At 48.3% G+C, this 18,433-nt stretch overlaps 4 protein-coding genes across 4 annotated transcripts; 2 read left to right on the top strand and 2 right to left on the bottom strand.

Moving 5' to 3' along the window:
- Window positions 1-715: 715 nt before the first annotated feature.
- On the bottom strand, window positions 716-4,543 carry F4807DRAFT_409813 (uncharacterized protein). The gene is made up of 2 exons (XM_047996568.1): window positions 1,354-4,543; window positions 716-1,298 (listed from the first exon to the last, which is right to left on the bottom strand). Exons 1-2 carry the CDS (start codon window positions 3,948-3,950, stop codon window positions 968-970), a joined length of 2,928 nt encoding a protein of 975 aa, XP_047858450.1. The 5' UTR covers window positions 3,951-4,543; the 3' UTR covers window positions 716-967.
- A 522-nt stretch (window positions 4,544-5,065) lies between these two features.
- On the top strand, window positions 5,066-7,825 carry F4807DRAFT_456473 (barren; the record flags this gene model as incomplete). Its single annotated transcript, XM_048000883.1, has 4 exons — window positions 5,066-5,154; window positions 5,242-5,827; window positions 5,883-7,472; window positions 7,565-7,825. The coding sequence occupies 4 exons, from the start codon at window positions 5,066-5,068 to the stop codon at window positions 7,823-7,825; spliced, it is 2,526 nt and encodes an 841-aa protein (XP_047858449.1).
- A 742-nt stretch (window positions 7,826-8,567) lies between these two features.
- On the bottom strand, window positions 8,568-11,300 carry F4807DRAFT_409809 (uncharacterized protein). Its single transcript, XM_047996567.1, has 8 exons — window positions 11,278-11,300; window positions 11,037-11,188; window positions 10,946-10,979; window positions 10,715-10,891; window positions 10,555-10,609; window positions 10,229-10,462; window positions 9,410-10,165; window positions 8,568-9,357 (listed from the first exon to the last, which is right to left on the bottom strand). Exons 2-8 carry the CDS (start codon window positions 11,150-11,152, stop codon window positions 9,176-9,178), a joined length of 1,554 nt encoding a protein of 517 aa, XP_047858448.1. The 5' UTR covers window positions 11,153-11,188; window positions 11,278-11,300; the 3' UTR covers window positions 8,568-9,175.
- A 3,351-nt stretch (window positions 11,301-14,651) lies between these two features.
- On the top strand, window positions 14,652-16,424 carry F4807DRAFT_206001 (uncharacterized protein). Its single transcript, XM_047993857.1, has 3 exons — window positions 14,652-14,914; window positions 14,988-15,007; window positions 15,864-16,424. The coding sequence occupies exons 1-3, from the start codon at window positions 14,813-14,815 to the stop codon at window positions 16,003-16,005; spliced, it is 264 nt and encodes an 87-aa protein (XP_047858447.1). The 5' UTR covers window positions 14,652-14,812; the 3' UTR covers window positions 16,006-16,424.
- Window positions 16,425-18,433: the final 2,009 nt, after the last annotated feature.

Below are 18,433 nucleotides of genomic sequence, written 5' to 3'. Positions count from 1 at the left end.
TCCTAGCGGGTTGCTTCTATTTGTCGCTCGTACCACTTGTCTCGGTTTTTCCCCATACCTAGGTAGTTTTCCAATAACCCTACTATGGGGGTTTTGTATGTATGTTTATGGTAGCTGGATATTGTCAAACACTACGTACCTAAATGAGTTGTTTGGAATATAATAAAAAAATCCAGTAAATAAACGGTATGTTGAAATGGAACGAAAGCTCCAGATGTGTGTTCGGTTATGCCTTATATCTGGCAGATGCTGTACGTTGTTACCCCTAAGTGGCGGGTATCCCTCTATTTAGTAGGTAGTGACTGTACGATTGCGTGGCCCTTCCGACACCATAGCTGTTGTGACCAAGATAACGTCGACTGGGAGTGCGGTAAGGTCATGTAGGACTATTTTAAGCATTGCTGAATCTGTTTCTGCATGGAAGTGAGTGGTAGGAGACATAAATGGTGGGATGGTGGTATTTCCATAACGACGCTTAATCATTGGATGTTGAGGGGCCAAGACTCGAGCTGTTCACTATGTGAGAATGATGGATAGGAATGTTAGAAGGGATGCCAAATGATAAACTCTCCAAGAAAAATTGAGTATGCAAACCTAGGTATATATCGGTTTTCGTACCAACGTGTAATCAGAAGAATCCGCGGCTCAGCTTTTTAGTGTTTTATCCCCTTAGTCTTATCCATTGACACAAATTAGGTGCATGGCTACTTATCCTATAAGCTAGAGCATCATCAAGGATATAACGTCTCTCGATGCGATACTCTGCTATACCGGCCCTGAGGACCACCCACACACTTGAATGCAAACAGGAAATTCATTTAGATAGATCGCTTTTCAAATTATATTCCTGTTTGGAATAGTCGCTCAAAACGCCATGCTAAGCTCGAACCATTTTAATTTCTTACAATCGTACACTTGGATAATAGAAGCATTTCGTAATCTCGTCTCTGTCGCGCAACGCACTGACTTAGGCTATTTCCTGCCACACTCCAGTGACCTCGATGGCCAGATTCACAATCGTGCTAATAGACCAAAGTCCTATTAAACTCCAGCCGATCTTTCTGTTCATCATCCATTTGTTCATTGGTACGACAGTTAGCAACGCAAGGAGTGTGAAAAGTAAAGTAATAGCGGAAATCATCAGCGTCCCGCTAACTTGTATGTGGTATGGCTCATAGAGTATCGGGTCGTCCGGATGTTTTATTTTCCTGCGTTTTGCTGCGTTTATTGTTTGATACGCGCCTCCAAGGCCGATGCCGAGCAGTATGTTCAACAAGGGGCCGCCGAAACAGGCAGATCTACGCAAGGTTAGCTGAGCGGATCAACATGATTTCTATTCTGGGAACGACGTACAAAGCCATCACTGGGTAACCCAGTCGAGCGACAGTTACATCCGCAACTAGGTCTCCCACCGAATTGCCAACTGCAAAAATGGTAAGGCCCAGTATCGCTTCTGATATGTCTAGGATCACCCCGAATGCTTTTAGCACCCCAACTACTTCACCAGCAATTGTAGAGATCCAGGCGATCGATATGCAGAATCCTAGAAAGCAGAATAAGAAATGATACTTAGGTCGACGATCAGAGGACGTTGTCAGAAGTATGACAACCAATATAAATAGAGAACAAACAACCGAAATTAGCACCGCTTTCCAGAGAAAAGTGAAAGGTTGATCAAGATCCTCAGCCATGTTTGCCCAGACGATAAAAACGCAAAATATTGGACCGGTGAAAACCTGGAGGATCAATAGCCAGCGGTTCCATCCTTGTTCTTCGTCGCTCAGCGTTGAACTCGTCTGTTCGGGCTCCGAGGCAGGTTTTGATATATGTACATCTGAAGGGGCAAAGACCGGTATCGCCTGGGGTTGGTCTGACCCCTGCGCACCATTCGTTTGCGTATCGTTGGGGGGATTTAGAGAGATAAAGCTAGCATGGCTAGGTGAGCGGCTCCGACTAGATGCTCGAGATCTTGTGCTCCGTCTGTACCGCTGCCACTCTGTTTCGGGCTGAATAGAGAACTCCGGTTCGAAGGACACCGACGACACTGGCGCTGCCACATTCCCTATTTGCTCTGAGGCTAATTGTTCTACAATACTTCCTTCTGAGTCATCTTCCGGTGCTTCGGTCTCTACCACAGGCAGTGTAATGACTAGAAAGAATATGCTGGGCACGGATATCACGCTGACGAATTTATCCCAGATGCTTTTGCTCTTCCAGCCTTGTAAAGTAGGGAAAAGAGTATAAAGTATGGTCTGTGGTGGAGGCAATAACTGGTAGGGCCACCATCTGATGGGTCTCGAATTTCTGTTTTCAACCAGATTGCGGAGCGACGCATTTCGCTCTTCCATAGAGGGCGGCAGCACTATATGTGGAGGTTGGTGAGGATTTTCTGCAGTCGCAAAGGGTGATTCTGTAAACGCAGGGAACGGTGATAATGATGGCGAAGACCTCTCACTGTCACGAGGTGGACTTGGGATGCGGAGGCGATGTAGCTGCGGTTTCCGCGACGGATCCTCCGAAGTCGAACTCTCCGCATGATGACCGCCTAAAAGATCGTTGGGCGGAGGAGCTAACTTCCCTCCTATGGTGTGTGGGCTAGGGGCCCTACCTCTATCCTCTGCCGATTCTTGAGGGGCAAGGTCAACATCAACAGCAATTGGGACGGCCCCGGATGACCGTGAGCGATTTCTAACGATGACGGAAGCATCCTTAGTGTCCTGAATCGTTTGTACACTCTTGTTCCCCCGAATAATAGCATGTCCCTCTTGCAAAAGATCGGCAGAATTGCTACGACCATGGTGTATTGGTCGCATCCGTAGGTTTCCTTCGTCTTGTAATGACGACAATACTGACCTGAATTCCAGCGCGCCAACTAGACTGGGCCGGATTGGGGTGATGGTCGTCGTGTTACTTCTCCTTCCACGCGGACGATTCACTCGCATGCTGCTCGCCACCTCTGCAGCAACATGTTGGCTGCGGTCGCCATCGTCGTCGTCAGGTGAGCCGACCTCGATTCTGGGCCCTCGCTCTAGCGCACTGATATCAGATCCGCTCCTCCACGAAGTACGACGCTCTGCCGGTGGAACGTCTTCGTCATCCGGGTCATCTCTATAGGGCTCCAATGCATCATCCCCGTGTTCGTTTGCGGATGCATAGAAGTGGCCGCGAGATTGGGCCTCCTTAGCTCGCTGAGCTGTTCTCCTCTTGACGACTGCATGCCAGCCGACCACTACGATGACGTAGAAAATGTAGAATGCGATCATGGCGGCGCATTCCCATAAATGCAGGTACCCGTCGGCCAAGAAGCCCATGGCAAAACTGACGGCCGCTATAAAAAAGCAGATGTCTCGCACAAAGGTCTTCCTCGAAACCTTGAATTCGCGTACTAGGGCCATAGAGCCGGCAACGACAGACGTGATGAAGCCCGCAGCACCAATTAACTCGCCGATGGCCATGCTCCCACTATTGGAGCCCATGGCGGCGAATGTACTGAACACATCCGGCGAGCCATTTCCCAAAGCCAAGAAGGTGACCCCGGCAAGGCTTTCACTCAAACCGAGGACGGTTGCGATGGTGCTAAGGTTGACGCTGAAAAAGTCACTAGCGGCTATGCCGATAGTGGTGAACAGAAGGCCTAACCAGAGGGCCAGTATAATGAAGGCGACGGGTTGTGCGCGCTCAAGGTCGCAGTAATAGAATGTTAAATATTCTATAATGCCTGCTTCGTCATCTTTACAATTGAGCCTTACAAAGGCACACTTGTCTGGCGCATTGTGAACTAAGCGACAGTCTTCACCGGATCGCGCAGTTAGAGAGGGGGATTCCTTTGATGAGACTGTTGGCGCTCGAATAAATATACTATATGTGGCGAGAAGTGTAATAATGAATATCGTCGTGTAGAATGGCCGAGAGCTGATGGCGCCCCTCCTCCAAGATAAGGAAGTATGCATTTTGGCTTGGCCGGCTGGGTGCGATCAAAATGCCATAGCCAGGAGAGAAATAGGGGATTGTGACATGGATAATATGATGAGATTGACAAATTGTACGATGAAGCCGGGTTCTAAAAACGAGCGAAAGGATGAAATATGATATACAAGAACGATTGGGAACGATTTGGGAAGATGGTAATGATATCGATTTAGGTATTAGGTATTTCTTGGGTATCTCTTAGGAGGTGGTATTGATGAAGTGGTGAGCTCAGGTTCTGCTGAAAGGCCAATCAACTACCCGGTCGGTACCTTGTCGATACTACTCAAGTACATTACCCTACGTCCCGTTGACGTGGACGACAGAAGGAACCCCGGACATTACATGTGTATGTCTATGTGTATGTCTGTAACTTAAGCTAGTGCGTCAGATCCTTCCCAGACCGCTGGAATTGTAAGGCATTGATAGGTAAGTATAGATGGGCGGCCTCCGACAGTTTATGACGTCGGTATCAATATTTTCGTATGCGCTGTGACTTGGCGAATGTTAGGTCGAGACATTTTCAAGATTTCACGGAAACTTTAAGAGAATGTTTGAAGGAAACGTTTAAAAGAAGAGATCCGGGTGATCAATTGATCTGCTCCTGGCTCCTAGATAATCCGTAAGTGCCTAAGTGCGTAAGTACGTACCTGGATAGGGAGTTCCGATCAAGTATCGCACTCGTACTTTGCCAAGGAAGGCTATGTAAGCATCAATTGGCCGTTTTCTAATTGGACCAGTAGGAGCGGTTGGAGGTACGCCACAAGCGGTTGGAGGTACGCCACAAGCGGTTTGAAACCTTCTCCTAGCGCCCCTTTCGACATCTTTGTGGCTGTGGCGCAGCACTGGAGAGTTCGGAGACTTGCAGAGAGTCAGCTTTCCATCTCCCCGCCAAAACCCCAATTTTGAACATAATAGGTTTAGCTTATTTTTGCATTGTTTACTTGCGCAAAGTCCAGGTTCATCCGACCCAGCGCAGCACATAGCACACACACAACTCCGAGTTGGCAACGCGACACACACATACATAATTTTGCGACCTGCATCTCGGCCCAATCCACAAACAACCCAAATACATGCGCATCCAGAACAAACGAAGATGCCTCGGGTAGCTCAGGTTCCTCGCGCCAGCGTCAGCAGTCGAACAACAACTGGTTCATCCGGATCTCCTTTCAAATCCCCATTAAAGTGAGTAAACTTGGGTCGACTTAGTCAGATGTTTACACCGGTTGTTACGGCAGCCCCCGCAACCAAAACTCTAACTGCCGAAAACAGGATCCCTCTCAACGACGACGCACGCGAGAGAAAGGGGCGACTTCACTCAAGGCGAGCCCTTCACGAAAGACAGATTAACGACCTGCAGGCCGCTGCGGCGACGCCTGCGAAGAAAAGGCTGGCTGATATCGATAATGGGTCTCCCCGCTCGAATCCGCGCACGCCGCGACGCGCTGGGGATGACGACGACGATGTCTATGTGGCCGGCACCAACAGCGGCGTGACGCCTATGAAGCGCATGCCTATCTTGGCCAATTTCGAAGAATGGATGAAGATGGCCACCGACAATAAGATCAATGCCACCAATTCTTGGAATTTCGCCCTTATCGACTACTTCCACGATATGTCACTGCTAAAGGATGGAGACGGTGTCAATTTCCAGAGAGCCAGTTGCACCCTAGACGGTTGTGTCAAGATCTATACGAGCAGAGTCGACAGTGTAGCCACAGAAACAGGCAAACTACTCAGCGGCCTCGCAGATAGTAATTCCAAGAAGAAAGATAGGGAAGGCGATCAAGATGGCGAGGATAGCGAAGAGGAGGTCGACGAAGATGGGAACGTAATTAAGAAGAAAACGAAGAAGAGAGTGAGCTTGACCGTTCGTAACACATCAAATGTAGGCACTAATCACTATTCTACAGCAACGGTCCTCAGAAGCAACTCTCGTACCATCCTTCGCTTCCTTACAGCTCAAGAAGTTCGAGCTTGAATTCGGAGTGGACCCCTTATTCAAGAAAGCTTCAGCAGATTTTGACGAAGGTGGTGCTAAAGGTCTCCTACTAAATCACCTTATGATCGACGGCCAAGGTCGCATTGTATTCGATAGCAGTGATGACACCAACGATGCTTCTGCAAAGGGTAGTAAGCCTCGACGGAGAGAAGATGCCGCAGCAGACGAAGAGGACGAAGAAGCAGACGACCAGTCGGAGGCAACTATCACAGAGGAGCAACCTGCTCAAGAAGAAGATGACGTAGAGATCGACATTAGCGCTCTCGGTGCCAAATTCTTCCCAGACCTTAGCAGGTTAGACGAACAAGATATCTGCCCCTCGTTGAAGACTTTCGAACTCGGCAATCCGTCAGGTTCTATGGAATTACCCTTCCTACGCGCCTCGGAGAATGACGACGACGACACAGACCTTAGTGGAACCAATGTTGGCGGTGACAAATCCGGCATGTTCATCGATGATGACAATCCTGCTGCCTTTGATGACATGACGGCCATGGGAGGTTTCGATATTGCCGAAGTCGCGTTCGGCGAAGGTGGCGAGGCATGGGCGCGGGAAGCTGCCCTGGAACCTCAGATGCGACCTTATAACGTGGACGCTGATGATGGTATGCCTGGCATAGACGGAGCTGACGGCGTCGAGGAGAACAACGGCGACTACATCATCTCTATGAAGCACGCCAAGAGCGGAGATAAGATGCACGAGGATATCCTAGGCTACTTCGACCAAGCTCTTCAGAAGAACTGGGCCGGCCCGGAACACTGGAGGATACGGAAAATCAAGGATGCCAATAAACCCGAGACGACTACTCGTCAACGAAAGGAGAAAGAGCCTTTCGAGATAGACTTTAAATCTCCTCTGGACCAGAAATTAGCCGATACCATCTTCACGCAGGCGGCGAGTAACTCTGCTATATCTATGCCTAAGAAAGACTGGAAATCCAAGACGCGGAACCTGCTGCCGGATGATAAGCATTTCAACTCGACGCAGCTGCTAAGCCTATTCCTAAAACCAAAGGCCCGGATGAGTCGCCGCAACCGCTTCGGCAACAAGGGCGGCCTGTTCGGAAGCAGCGGCGGCAGCGGCCAGGACATGAACGTGGCGCCGGGCGACATGAACGAGGCCTTCTGGGCGCAGAGGGAGCCGCAGCAGAGCGCGGAGCAGGACACGGTCCTGCCCACGGGCGACTACGACGCGAACTTCTTCGACGACGAGATGCCGCTGCCCGGCGGCGGCATGTTGGACGACGACGACGACCTCGAGTTCGCCGACGCGAGGGACCACTTCTCACCAGGCGCCGACGTCCCCGTCACCCAGGACATCGGCATCACGGGCATGCTGGACAACGGCATGACGACCGGCGGGTTCGGGACGCAACTGGTCACGTCGACGCGGAGACTACGGCCCGAGTACGTGCAGTACGCGCGCGTGGCGAAGAAGGTGGACGTGCGTCGGCTGAAGGAGGAGCTCTGGAAGGGAATAGGATTCCCCGAGACTCCGGTGGTAAGTTCACAAAATGCCTTTTTCAAATTCCAATTCGCGAATTTTATTCTTAATTCAATTCAATTCAAATCTAACATAACTAACCTATATAGGACCCCGACCGTTCAAGACTGCCCACACCCCCGAGCCCGGAGAAGGCCAAGGAGGTGCCGACGCTCAAGTTCACGGAGGTCATGAACGATTTGCAGACCGTGTACCCCAAGACGACCATGGACGACATCTCGACGAGCTTCTGCTTCATCTGCCTGCTGCACCTGGCCAACGAGAAGGGTCTCGTCATCGACAATACGCCCGAGCTGCTCGAACTTGAGATCCGGAAGGATTGGACGGCCGAGGTTACTGGCGAGATCTGATCCCCCTTACTAACCCGGCATAAGGTCGCACATCTGATTCGCTCATTTTTCGTTCATTCAATCAGTGAATCGTCAGATCATCTATTAAACTACGAATAGTGGTTTCAAGAGTCGGGGAGAAAAGGGGGCGCAAACGGAAAGAGAATATGCACGTGATATGACGATCGGGACGGGAAGGCAAGCAAGCAAGCAAACGTTTTGTGTGATGATGATGGGTCACTGCTTATGATGACGGTTCCAGTTTGGTCGGCGTACCACTCTGCCTTACAATGTCTGGTTACGGGATGACGAACATAAGTTGTATGCATATGGATCGTTTTAGGTACTTGATCGCGTGCCCCGTTCATATCTAATCCATCCACTTTTCGATTTCGATTTCGGTTTCGGTTTCGTGCCGTGCCGAGTAGAGTTATCGTTAGCCGGGAGATGACATTACGGAAAAAGGTAACGACTAGTCAAGGAATGGCGTCAAGTATGCAATGCAAAGCAAGCTCGCCACCCTAAGAAATCGCCAAGACCGATGAGGCGTAAATCTTGCATTGGTTTGGATAGATGTGGCAACTTATGATATAATTACTCGATGCGGCTCCTTGTTCTCGATCTATTTCTCGCAGCAATGATACTCTTGTCTTGCCAAAATAGCGAAATACATACATAATATCATTGGCAATTGGCTACCAAGACAAGATATACTAAGACAGTATGGCACGGAAATAGGACGTGCCTAGGAAGCCTCGAACGTCATGAAATTTTCACCAAAAAAAAGTGGAAGTGTCCGCTCCCTTATATCCGTAAATACATGAAGCCCGCCCCAAAGACCTTTCAACCTCTCAACGCCAAAGATTTTCGGCTCTTTCTCTCACAAGAGTGCCGCTTCGAGTAGTGCCTAAAAACAAAACTCCTATATAGGTATAAAAAAAGACCTGTAGTGATAGTCAATGGTAACGGAAATCACATCTGATTGTGCAAACAACATCAATGTCAAACGTGGAAAAGCCCCCTTTTCGTAAAGACAAAAAAAACAGTCGCTGTAAACATCACAGATGTAGAAAATGGGTATTTTAGATGGAATAGATTCAAAGTCTTTGCAGCAAGATTTACCGGGCTCTCCTCCAACATAAGAGACGCAAAGCCTGTTGTGTCCGGATGATAACTGCCAAAATGATCGCATTTAAGTGTCATGTCGTGTTGCAATTTCCAAACGCTCATTTCCCTCCCAGTTAATACCAGTCATGAATATAAATTTCGTAAATGCCATGCTCCGCGTACTCTTAACATGCAAATGTGATTAGTGCAGAAATCCACGAGAAATATAGTAAGGGAGGGGATAGCAATAATCTTGTACCCGCTTTACTGTCGATCGACAATTTCTCGCGCTTTAAGAAGGGCACTAATGCCGTCAAGAGTATTCTCATTGGAGCTATTAAACTTCGAAGTAGGAGAAGCCTTTGATTCAGCGGGTCCGCTGAAAGTGCCCTCTTTTTGAAGGCTAGGAATCGAATACTTCGGAGTAGTTGGTCCCGGAGGGAATCCTTACAATAAGCATTAGTTGTGTCAAGTCAAAATTCCTAGGGATAAACATACCGTTACCACTTGACTGGTCACCGGGTGGGCGGCCAGACTGTGGTTGAAATATCGGTAGCGGCGCTTGCTGGGCAGGTGCCGGACAAGGAGGATACGACGTCTCGGGCTTTGTCAAAAGAGCATGTATTGGCAACGATGCATCGCTCGGCGTTCTCGGGATGGCGTAGGAATTAAGTGAGCTTACACTTCCGGTCGAAGATTGCTCGGTCTTTAATGAAGGCGGCCGTGACATAGACGCTGATCCAGAAGATCTCGATCCCCGACCAGACCCGCCGTTTGGACCATGAATTGGAGCGGAGTTAGGTAATCCATTTTCTGGTGAATGTACCAAAGTTCCTGTAACACCTCTCGGGTCAAACCAGGAAGTGACTGTGCTGGGAGACTCTCCATACATCCGTTGGCTATCAGCCCAACCCGGCCGACGACTTGAATGCATCGTGAGGTCACGTGAAGTCGGACTCGATAATCCCCGAGGTCGCCCGCTATTTGGCTCGTCGTATAATATAGTCCTCGGCGAATGCAACTGGTCATCTCCGTGATGCATCGCATTCAACCCCGGCGAGAAACTACTTTCAACGGTCGATGCCGAAGAGCCCATCCTTTGCTGACGCGAAGGAGGAGGCTCGCTGCCGGGTTGACTGTCAGAACCGCTCACCGTACCGCTCGTTGTACCACTGGCGCCTGTTGAACCCCCACTGGTACTACTACCGCGGATACTGTCAGCTTCTGTCTTCAGACGTTTAGAGACATCTTTTTCTATTTTATCTGTTAGACTACAAACTTCTTGAGCATTATGGGGAGGGGAGGTTGTTGCTTTACCTTGTAATTGAGCTGCTTGTCTTTTACGAAATTCATGTAAGTAATCGCAGTACTTCCTATACTCAGCCGTCTTTTTATAGTCTGCTAGCTCACGATTGTACTTCTCCTTTGCCTCATGTGCTTGCCTTTCGAATGGCTCTTTTTCATCCCGTGTCAAATTTTGCCAATTCTCGCCAACCAACTTAGCAATCTCCGTGAATGTCAAATTTTGGCCCTTTAAGTCTTCTCGCATTTCTGAATTTGTCAGCAGGTGGCTCTTGCGTCAAGCAGTACCGGAGCAATGATCCACAATCGTTGCGACTCCCACTATGGGGGATATAACTTACTGTTTGAAAATAGCACGTACGCCGAGGGTGGCCGCTCCGGAGCATTTTCATCTGGCTATTATACTGTTAGTTCTCTGTTCCATACCACGAGAGGAAACGACATCAAAACCACCCAACAGCGAAAATGTAGAATATATATTAAATGGTGAAAAGCACGAACCTTCGGATGCCGTCGGTATTTTCGTTTCGCAACGCCGGCCCCATCTGGCTTGTCGGATTTCAAGGGCTCGATCCGGTTCGAGTCGAGCTTAGCATCTTCAATGCTGGTACGAGTAGGAGATACTAAGGACGTCTCGGGCGCAACACCTCTGTAGTTCGCAATCCGGCGCTGTAGTTTCTTTGTAATAGTTAGAATTGTCTCTCCTGGTCAACACTGGAGGGGTCGCCTTACTCTTCGATGGCCGAGCTTAACGCCAAGTGCATCCCTAAAATGTTGTCACGTCAGCCATTGACTCTAAACAACGGCATACAACAAAGCTTACAGGTCAGATTCGGTGATATCCAGAATCGTTTCCCATGAATCGAAGCCTTGGTCGAAAAAGGCCTCGAGGTACTGAGAAATACCTAGCTCGCCAAAGATGACCTCGAGGGAAGTCATATAGCTGATTTTGGCCGCGTCTCTGCGGGTCAATCGCTAGAATTTTAATTCAGCATCAGGCTTCCGGACCGGCAATTACGACGTTACTCGTGAGCAGCGGTTTTTGTTTGGGCGGGCGGGCGAACCGTTCGAGAGTCGATGTTGTTGTTTGGCAGATAGACCCAAGCGATCCAAAGGTTCGGATGACAACTCGACCTTTTCCGACAACGACACCCCCAATATACACAAGCGCCAGACGCTTCTTCGTCACTGAAATAACTGGTCTAATAACCAGCCTACTGGGGTAGCGTCGGGATTTTGTTCCAAGGTTGCCTTCCCACGGCACTAACAGTCTGCAACCGCAACGAAACGGGATTCCGAAGCTACGTAGAGATGGAGACGCGTCGTGGGTTTGATGCGAAGTTCAGGTGTGGGGCGTGGGGTCTAGAATTACAGGAGTGCGCGCGTGAGTGAAATGCCGAGATAAGAACGATCCCTCTTGTCGAAGGGAACGGACACGGGACGTAAAAATAAAAATATAAAAAAAGAAATTATAATAACAAGTACACTACAGTAGGGGAAATGCGCGAAGCTGTGATGCGGGTTTGCAAGATCGTGTATGTTGTGGCATCAAAAAGGTTGGGAATCGGATTTGTCTGTTTGCCCCGTGTTGGTCAATGGCAATGTCTAGGGGAAATGGGGAAATTTGGCATTCTGGATCCCGGGCTGTTGTGGTGATATACGATCCCTCTGCATTTTCCAGATCTCGATGAGTAGCGCAATCGATGAAAATCGAAGAACTGATGTGTGACAGCGAAAGGGAAAATTAGAAAAAATAACGGTTGCGGCAAAGACCCAGAAAAGCTAGCGCTTGCTTGAAGAGAAAAATAGAAACTCACCTACAGGACTAGCTCCCATTACTCTCTTCTTGACGGCCGGCGGGAGGTCCTAAGAACATGCAAGCACGAAATGGTCTGATGGGCTGATGGGCAATAATATGTCCACCGGTGGACACTCTCAGGACACTAGAAACGACCTGAACACGGTACCTGGCCGTCTATGTAACTATCGAGGTGTGAGGTCACGCCTCTTGCGCCTCTGCAAGTCCCCTGGGTCTGGACGAGACTGCTCAGGAACGTGACTGACTATTCCTAGATGATCATAGCCGGACTAAGTACCAAGACTCCATAAATGCAGAAGTAAATGCATGGAGTTGGTGAGAATCAAGCTCATGCAGCCTAGCCAGGGACTAAAAGCTTAGTGCTTCATAGGCAAGTCCTCACCCAGCTCAAAAAGGGCCGTCCATCCCCTTCTCCTTTTTTGCATCTTGATGATGATATTGATGATTGATGAGAATAGAGCTCACGAAGAGGTCCAACCAGTTTGCAGATCACGCGAGAGACGGCCATGGTACAGCAGTGGTAGCCGAGTGGAAAAGAAAAGGTTACAGGCTGGTGGGAGAGATCGAGATCGCAGACCGATGCTTACGACAAATGAGATGGACGTACTCCCAGTGGGTTGCTTTCATCTCGTGTCTCTTGCCAGGATGTGGGATGTGTGTGTACTGCTCCCGAGCTCGCCGCCATCTTGCTTCGCGACGTACCTTTTCGACGGCCGTGTCTGGCTGCCTGGTACCAGGAGAGCCTCTTTGTTACGATGGCGAATAAGTATTCACGTCTCGCCTGCTTACCTACTCTGCTACATAGTCCCGCTACTAAGTCTTGCCCATCTCCCCTCACCAGGGACGAGCTCGGGGTTCCCGAAAGGGACTGGTCTCTCTTGAAGTTCGTCCAGAAGATCGGTGATGATGCGATTTTTGTCAGGTACTTCTCTTCTATCTCTTCCATAGTAGGATAGAGGTATCGGGGTGTCGGACCACTAACCAATGTTGAGAGAGGAACGGAAGTCAAGGGCTAGCAGCAGGGTGCCAATGAGATTCAAGAAGATTTGAAGAGGGCAGGGTTTCGCAATCGACATTTCAGCCCGGGATCGAAGTTCTTGGCGTCCGTCGAACTAACGAACCCCAGACCCAGACAGACTAACTAAGTTCCGTCAGCTGTTTTTTTATTTCCTATTTGCATCCACTTCCAAATATCGGCGATTGTGTGCCAATATGCCCCTCTTGCGCCCCCACTAAGAGGTGGGAGAGGAAGCGGATGGAAGTAGGTACTTGTAGCTGTGTCTGGCTGTCTGGCTGTCTGCTTCCGGTATCGTGGTATTTTTGAGTTACTGTCAGATGTCGGGTTGTATACGAATCTGTAAGCTCACCTTGGCTACCATAGGCTAGGTTCGAGAATCGATCGAAGGCGGACGACGAGAGTAGAATAAAGCCCTCCCCCCTTCTCCTCCGTTGCAAGAAGATACCGCAGCCCTGGAGCCATCGTCATTGTGGGACAAGATCGAGATTAGAGAAGGCTTCCAGCAGACTTGATAACACTGGATAATACTGGATTGGCGACGACGTGAGTTGTACTGTACTGTATTATGTATGGGATTATGTAGGTATGTAAGTGTATCAATGTGTATGTATGTACAGTGCCTACAGATGTAGGCATATGTAGATGTAAGAGGTAGGAATTCCATCCACCAATCGCTATTCCCTATTGATTGATTTGGTTGATCCTCCGCAGGGCAGTGACGGATAATCACCTGATTATTCGTATAATATCGGTTTATAGTATACCCTTATACAGAGGTGCGCATTAGATCCTTTTTGCTGCATATATTACCCATTTACATACATATGTAGATACTACCTTAGTACCCGGTTTATGTGAAGAGGGAAGGAACATTGAAATCTTCGAACTTTCCAAAGTTCGGCAAGTGTCACGCTTCACAATTTCAATTTCCCATCGAAATAGATGGAATTCTTTGTCAAGCTGACGTACTCTAGCTGAACCTTGGTTCGCCCAGTCCGACAACTCGGAGTAGTAAAGGTAAGTGCAAAGGAAAACACGTGGTCTTGCAAGACTAGCAGGCTACCAAACTACCAGACTAGCAAAACGCATGGACACACAGCATTTGTTCGTGTTTCTTTCTGATATCGAGAATCCTTGACCCTTTTCCCTGCGCTTGCACGCTTTCACTCTCTCCCTTTTGCGCTATTGCTAATACCCACAACCAATGACGGGTTGTCCCAATCTATTGAGAAACGTTTAAAATGCCGAGATCCAGAGATCTAGACCGTAGGGAACGAAAGACAATTTTCCTTTTTGACATCGGAGTTATTTTCCAGCTAGAGAGAAGATCTGCGTTTGAGGCCACCGTTCAACTTGTCGATCTTCTATGGAGTAAGATCATTTCTGCATACTTATTGTGCACAGAGTCGCATTTTACACTTTTTATCATAATTTCTCGTTAATTGATTTCACGTGGAGAAGCTGACTGTTGGGACCTATCAGGGACGTTTCGGATCGACCCGTCTAACACCGGGCAATCTAACCAATCTTCATTCTCTCCGTACCTACAGATCGCCGCCCGGTCTTTTTTATATCTGACTTTATTATACATTTACCTACTATTTCCGAGCAGAACGCTTGGTGGCAACACGAAAGCTCTCATCGTCCAACCAACATTTGAGAATCTTCACCAATCACCCGTTTCTAAGATCCACATCGAATCTTAAAAAAATATTGGCATTCCATCTATTAGCTAGATATAGGGACGCTACAGTAATTCACTATGCCTCAATCAACGTCGAACGATGACACGAAGGCTCAGAAGCCTAATGGAGATTCCGCGAGTGCTTCTCGCCCAAATTCGACGCAGGCAAGCATCGCTGAGGTAAGCTAGCAGCCCCGATAAGTGTCTTAAAACGAGACCGATCTCTTGCTCTAACACAAATTCTCACGATCAGATTCTCCGAGACTTAAGAGTGTACGTATATATGCTTACTATCGCAGCCCTGTCAATGATTGAGAACGTTCCATGGGGGGGATCAACAGTCGATCTTGTCACCTGGACGAGTCATCTAAGTTGCCAGTTCCCGGCCTAGAGGTTCGGGAGGCGTGGCCACATGGAAATGCCCAAATTCGGCCTCAGATGTCCCATAATTTACCATGCAAATCGCTTCTAGGCCCCTGGATTACCCATCCTCCCCAGCATGCCAAAGTCCCTTTTTGCATACGGGGCTGGCACGATAAGCGTAGCTTTTCCCCATCGCGCGGCCCCCTGTCTTCCATCAAAGGTCTAGATCCCCGCCCAGTGGCGAAGAACAAACCCGACTCGTAATTTCACCTAACCGAATCCCACCTGAATGTGATAATCCGCATGGGAAAAACAGTTCATGTTTTATCGATATTTTCCCACTGCATGCTGCATTCCCATCGTGGAAGTCCCCGGGTATTTGACAATCAGATGCTGTCTCACTCGCATTGCCTCTTGCTAGTACTGAAATGGTTAGCATAACCATTTGCTCCACACTGTCATGCCTAGCAAAGTTGTATAGGTCAACCGCCTTTCTTATGGCAATGTCAATACCGATGTCTTGGGGTAAACGAGAGTCCCGTCTATTTCCATGGTGTCTGTGGGACAGTTCTCAGCTTGTCGCACAATGCTATCTACATAAAACCAAAGTGTGTAGTTAGAACAGTCTCGCCGAATATCTCCGCTAAAGGCTACTAGTCTATATCTAGCTATATTTTCATAGCAGATCAAAAGTTCACACGCCACTTCCTTTCGTCTCGGCCGAGGCTCTTGTAGAATCACGCAGCTAACGTGTGCTTTAAATCAGGGGCGAGCATCAGGCCGATGCTATTGAAGCAAAACTTGACCAGATAGAGCGTCATCTCGAGGAAATGATGGCAGGTTTAGAAGGTAACGGGAAGCTCGAGGAGCCTGGTCCGAAAGAGCATGAACCCGAGACCAAGAAATGACATGTTATATTTCTCCGCGTTTATTGAGCCACGCTATGTTCACTGGGCAGGGGTTTTGCCCTGGCGCTTGCTTGGGATCGAGATAGACAAACTATCATGAGTTGAAAGAGCACCCAAACTTCGTAACCCCCAACTCCCCCGACAGCTGAATTTGCCACCACCTCCTCATATACACACACTCACTTATATTGGTCTCCGCATACATCCCGTGCATATACATATCATGTACATATTCCAAGAGATTTGGAGGAGCTGTTATGGGAGCTACCCCACAGCGACAATGGTGTTACAGATCCGATAGAACGACACTGGTTGGGGCATCTGCTGAGCCAGGAAACGTACCTAGATCCTCGATCTTACAATGACATGACAAGCGCGATGTGACCGTCCCAGAGACGTGCTATTTATGAGCTCACTAGAGACTCTAGAGCAAAGGTAGCTGATTCCGAGAACTCCTAAAGAGCTGCCACTGAGGCTCGATGCGTAGATGACGCGTGTAGGTACCTACGCAATCACCACACGACAGAGCTGTGGCATGACGTTAAATATTTCGCTTTAACGAACTTACATGTCTGACTCTATAGGGATCACATAAGGTATGAGGCGAAAGAAATGTAATTCAAGCCTTCCCTTAGCTCGTTGGGAACGTACTTGGCAGGTATAACCTGCATTTCTTCATATTTGGCAGAACACTTTGGTCTTACCATCATCTTAATATAGCCCTTTGGCCAACAAAATCTTTAATATCATGCTGAATTTATGATCAGAACCAAAAGAACGTCGGGAGAAGACAACATAGCTGGGAACCCTAGCCAACGTCTGCCCACGTACATGGGGTAGCCCCAATCAAGAACCTCGCAAATTTCTCCTACGTTATTGCCTCAATTAAGAAGACGATGGTGTAGTCGAGTATTTCAAATGACTCTTAGTCGTAGGCATGGTTAGACATGCTTGTGGAAGCTATCCCCTCACGCAACCAAGCATGAGCTGTTTACCGCGCGGAATCACCTTCTTGACGAACTTTATTCAATATTTGGAGATATGTAAAAACTCGGACGATGTCAAACAGTGTACTCGTGCCCCAATCGAGGCCGACAGCGTGTCGATCCTTTGAACTGCCGAACGGCGGATCCACTGGTCGGTCCATAAATTCGGTGTCTTCTTTGAGTATCGTAAACAAACGCCTTGGTCGACTAGAGCGGACCATCTCGAATCTGGGCCGCGGAATCCGGGCTAAGGATCGTAAGGTGGTCCCATAATCTGACGACCATCTACTCATCACACGGTAGGAGGCCGGTTCTCCTTCCATTCCATTCCAACGACTCCTTTCTTCTCGCTTGTCTAGAGAAAATCTGCCTAGGAGCATAATTCAACTTCATTTGGGGATCTACATACTTCACCCCTGATCCATCTCCAGGAGAGACGTGTGGGGGGGCAGCGACGTCTACCTACGCACACCCTACGATGATGTGCATCACAAGGTCACGCTTGAGAACATCTAGACTTTCTCGCAGGTAATTAACGTCACGAAAAAAATAACCAGTGTTACATTATGAGTTACTATCATTGATTATGTATTCAGCAGTCGTCGTTTACGATTTATATATAAATATATCCTGTATGTCTGAGACCAGCTGCGGATGACCTTCCGGTTCCCATGCTTGGAAGCCGATTGGGATATCCCATCCACGACCTTAGAGACACATGAATTTGATATGGGTGGAGTCTGGGGATCTTCCAATCTTCTGATTCTGCAGCTACGTTGATTTGTCATCTACAAACCTACTTTCGTCTACTTACAGTATACTAGGTGGGCAACATCCCGGTCCACCCAGAGAAGCTGTCCTTCTAGGATCTTGTAATAGTATCGTCATCTTCTCGTTATAGTAAAATTAACTATTAAAGCAATACTAAGAACACGAAGACTTCATCACCGAACCGCATAATCATATCCCACATTGTAGGATGATTTCTAGGATGAGGTGTACGCACACGATGCGGCTGACTGTTACGCGGCCTGGTGGCCCTATCTTAATGCGAAGAACTGTACGAGGTAGATGGTTCTCAACCCCCCAGCTACCCCAAAAAAGCTTGTCTCCCTTTTTCTTACCTACCATATAGCTAAGTCATTCTACGAGGTATCACCTCATTATCGAGAGCAATGTGTAAGGCCCTCGTTGTATCTAGTCATTGATCGAATTGAAGGGGCTTTCAAGACATATGAAGATTTCAAATCACCTAGGTACGTACCTACACATGTTAAAACATATATAGATCTAGAACCTTATTAGCTGAACCTCGAACTCACATTCATACTCCCTTGTCACCTCCACGAATCATTTCTTCGGCGTTTCCATAGCATTTCTATCAAATGAAAATCGCTGAGCATCTTCATTTCCTTTTAAGTTCAGCTAAGCCAAACGGTCCC

This window comes from Annulohypoxylon truncatum (assembly GCF_022578515.1).
Source record: "Annulohypoxylon truncatum strain CBS 140777 unplaced genomic scaffold F4807scaffold_3, whole genome shotgun sequence".
Taxonomy (NCBI): domain Eukaryota; kingdom Fungi; phylum Ascomycota; class Sordariomycetes; order Xylariales; family Hypoxylaceae; genus Annulohypoxylon; species Annulohypoxylon truncatum.
The sequence above is the reverse complement of the archived record's forward strand: the minus strand, read 5'-3'. Positions and strand labels throughout refer to the sequence as shown.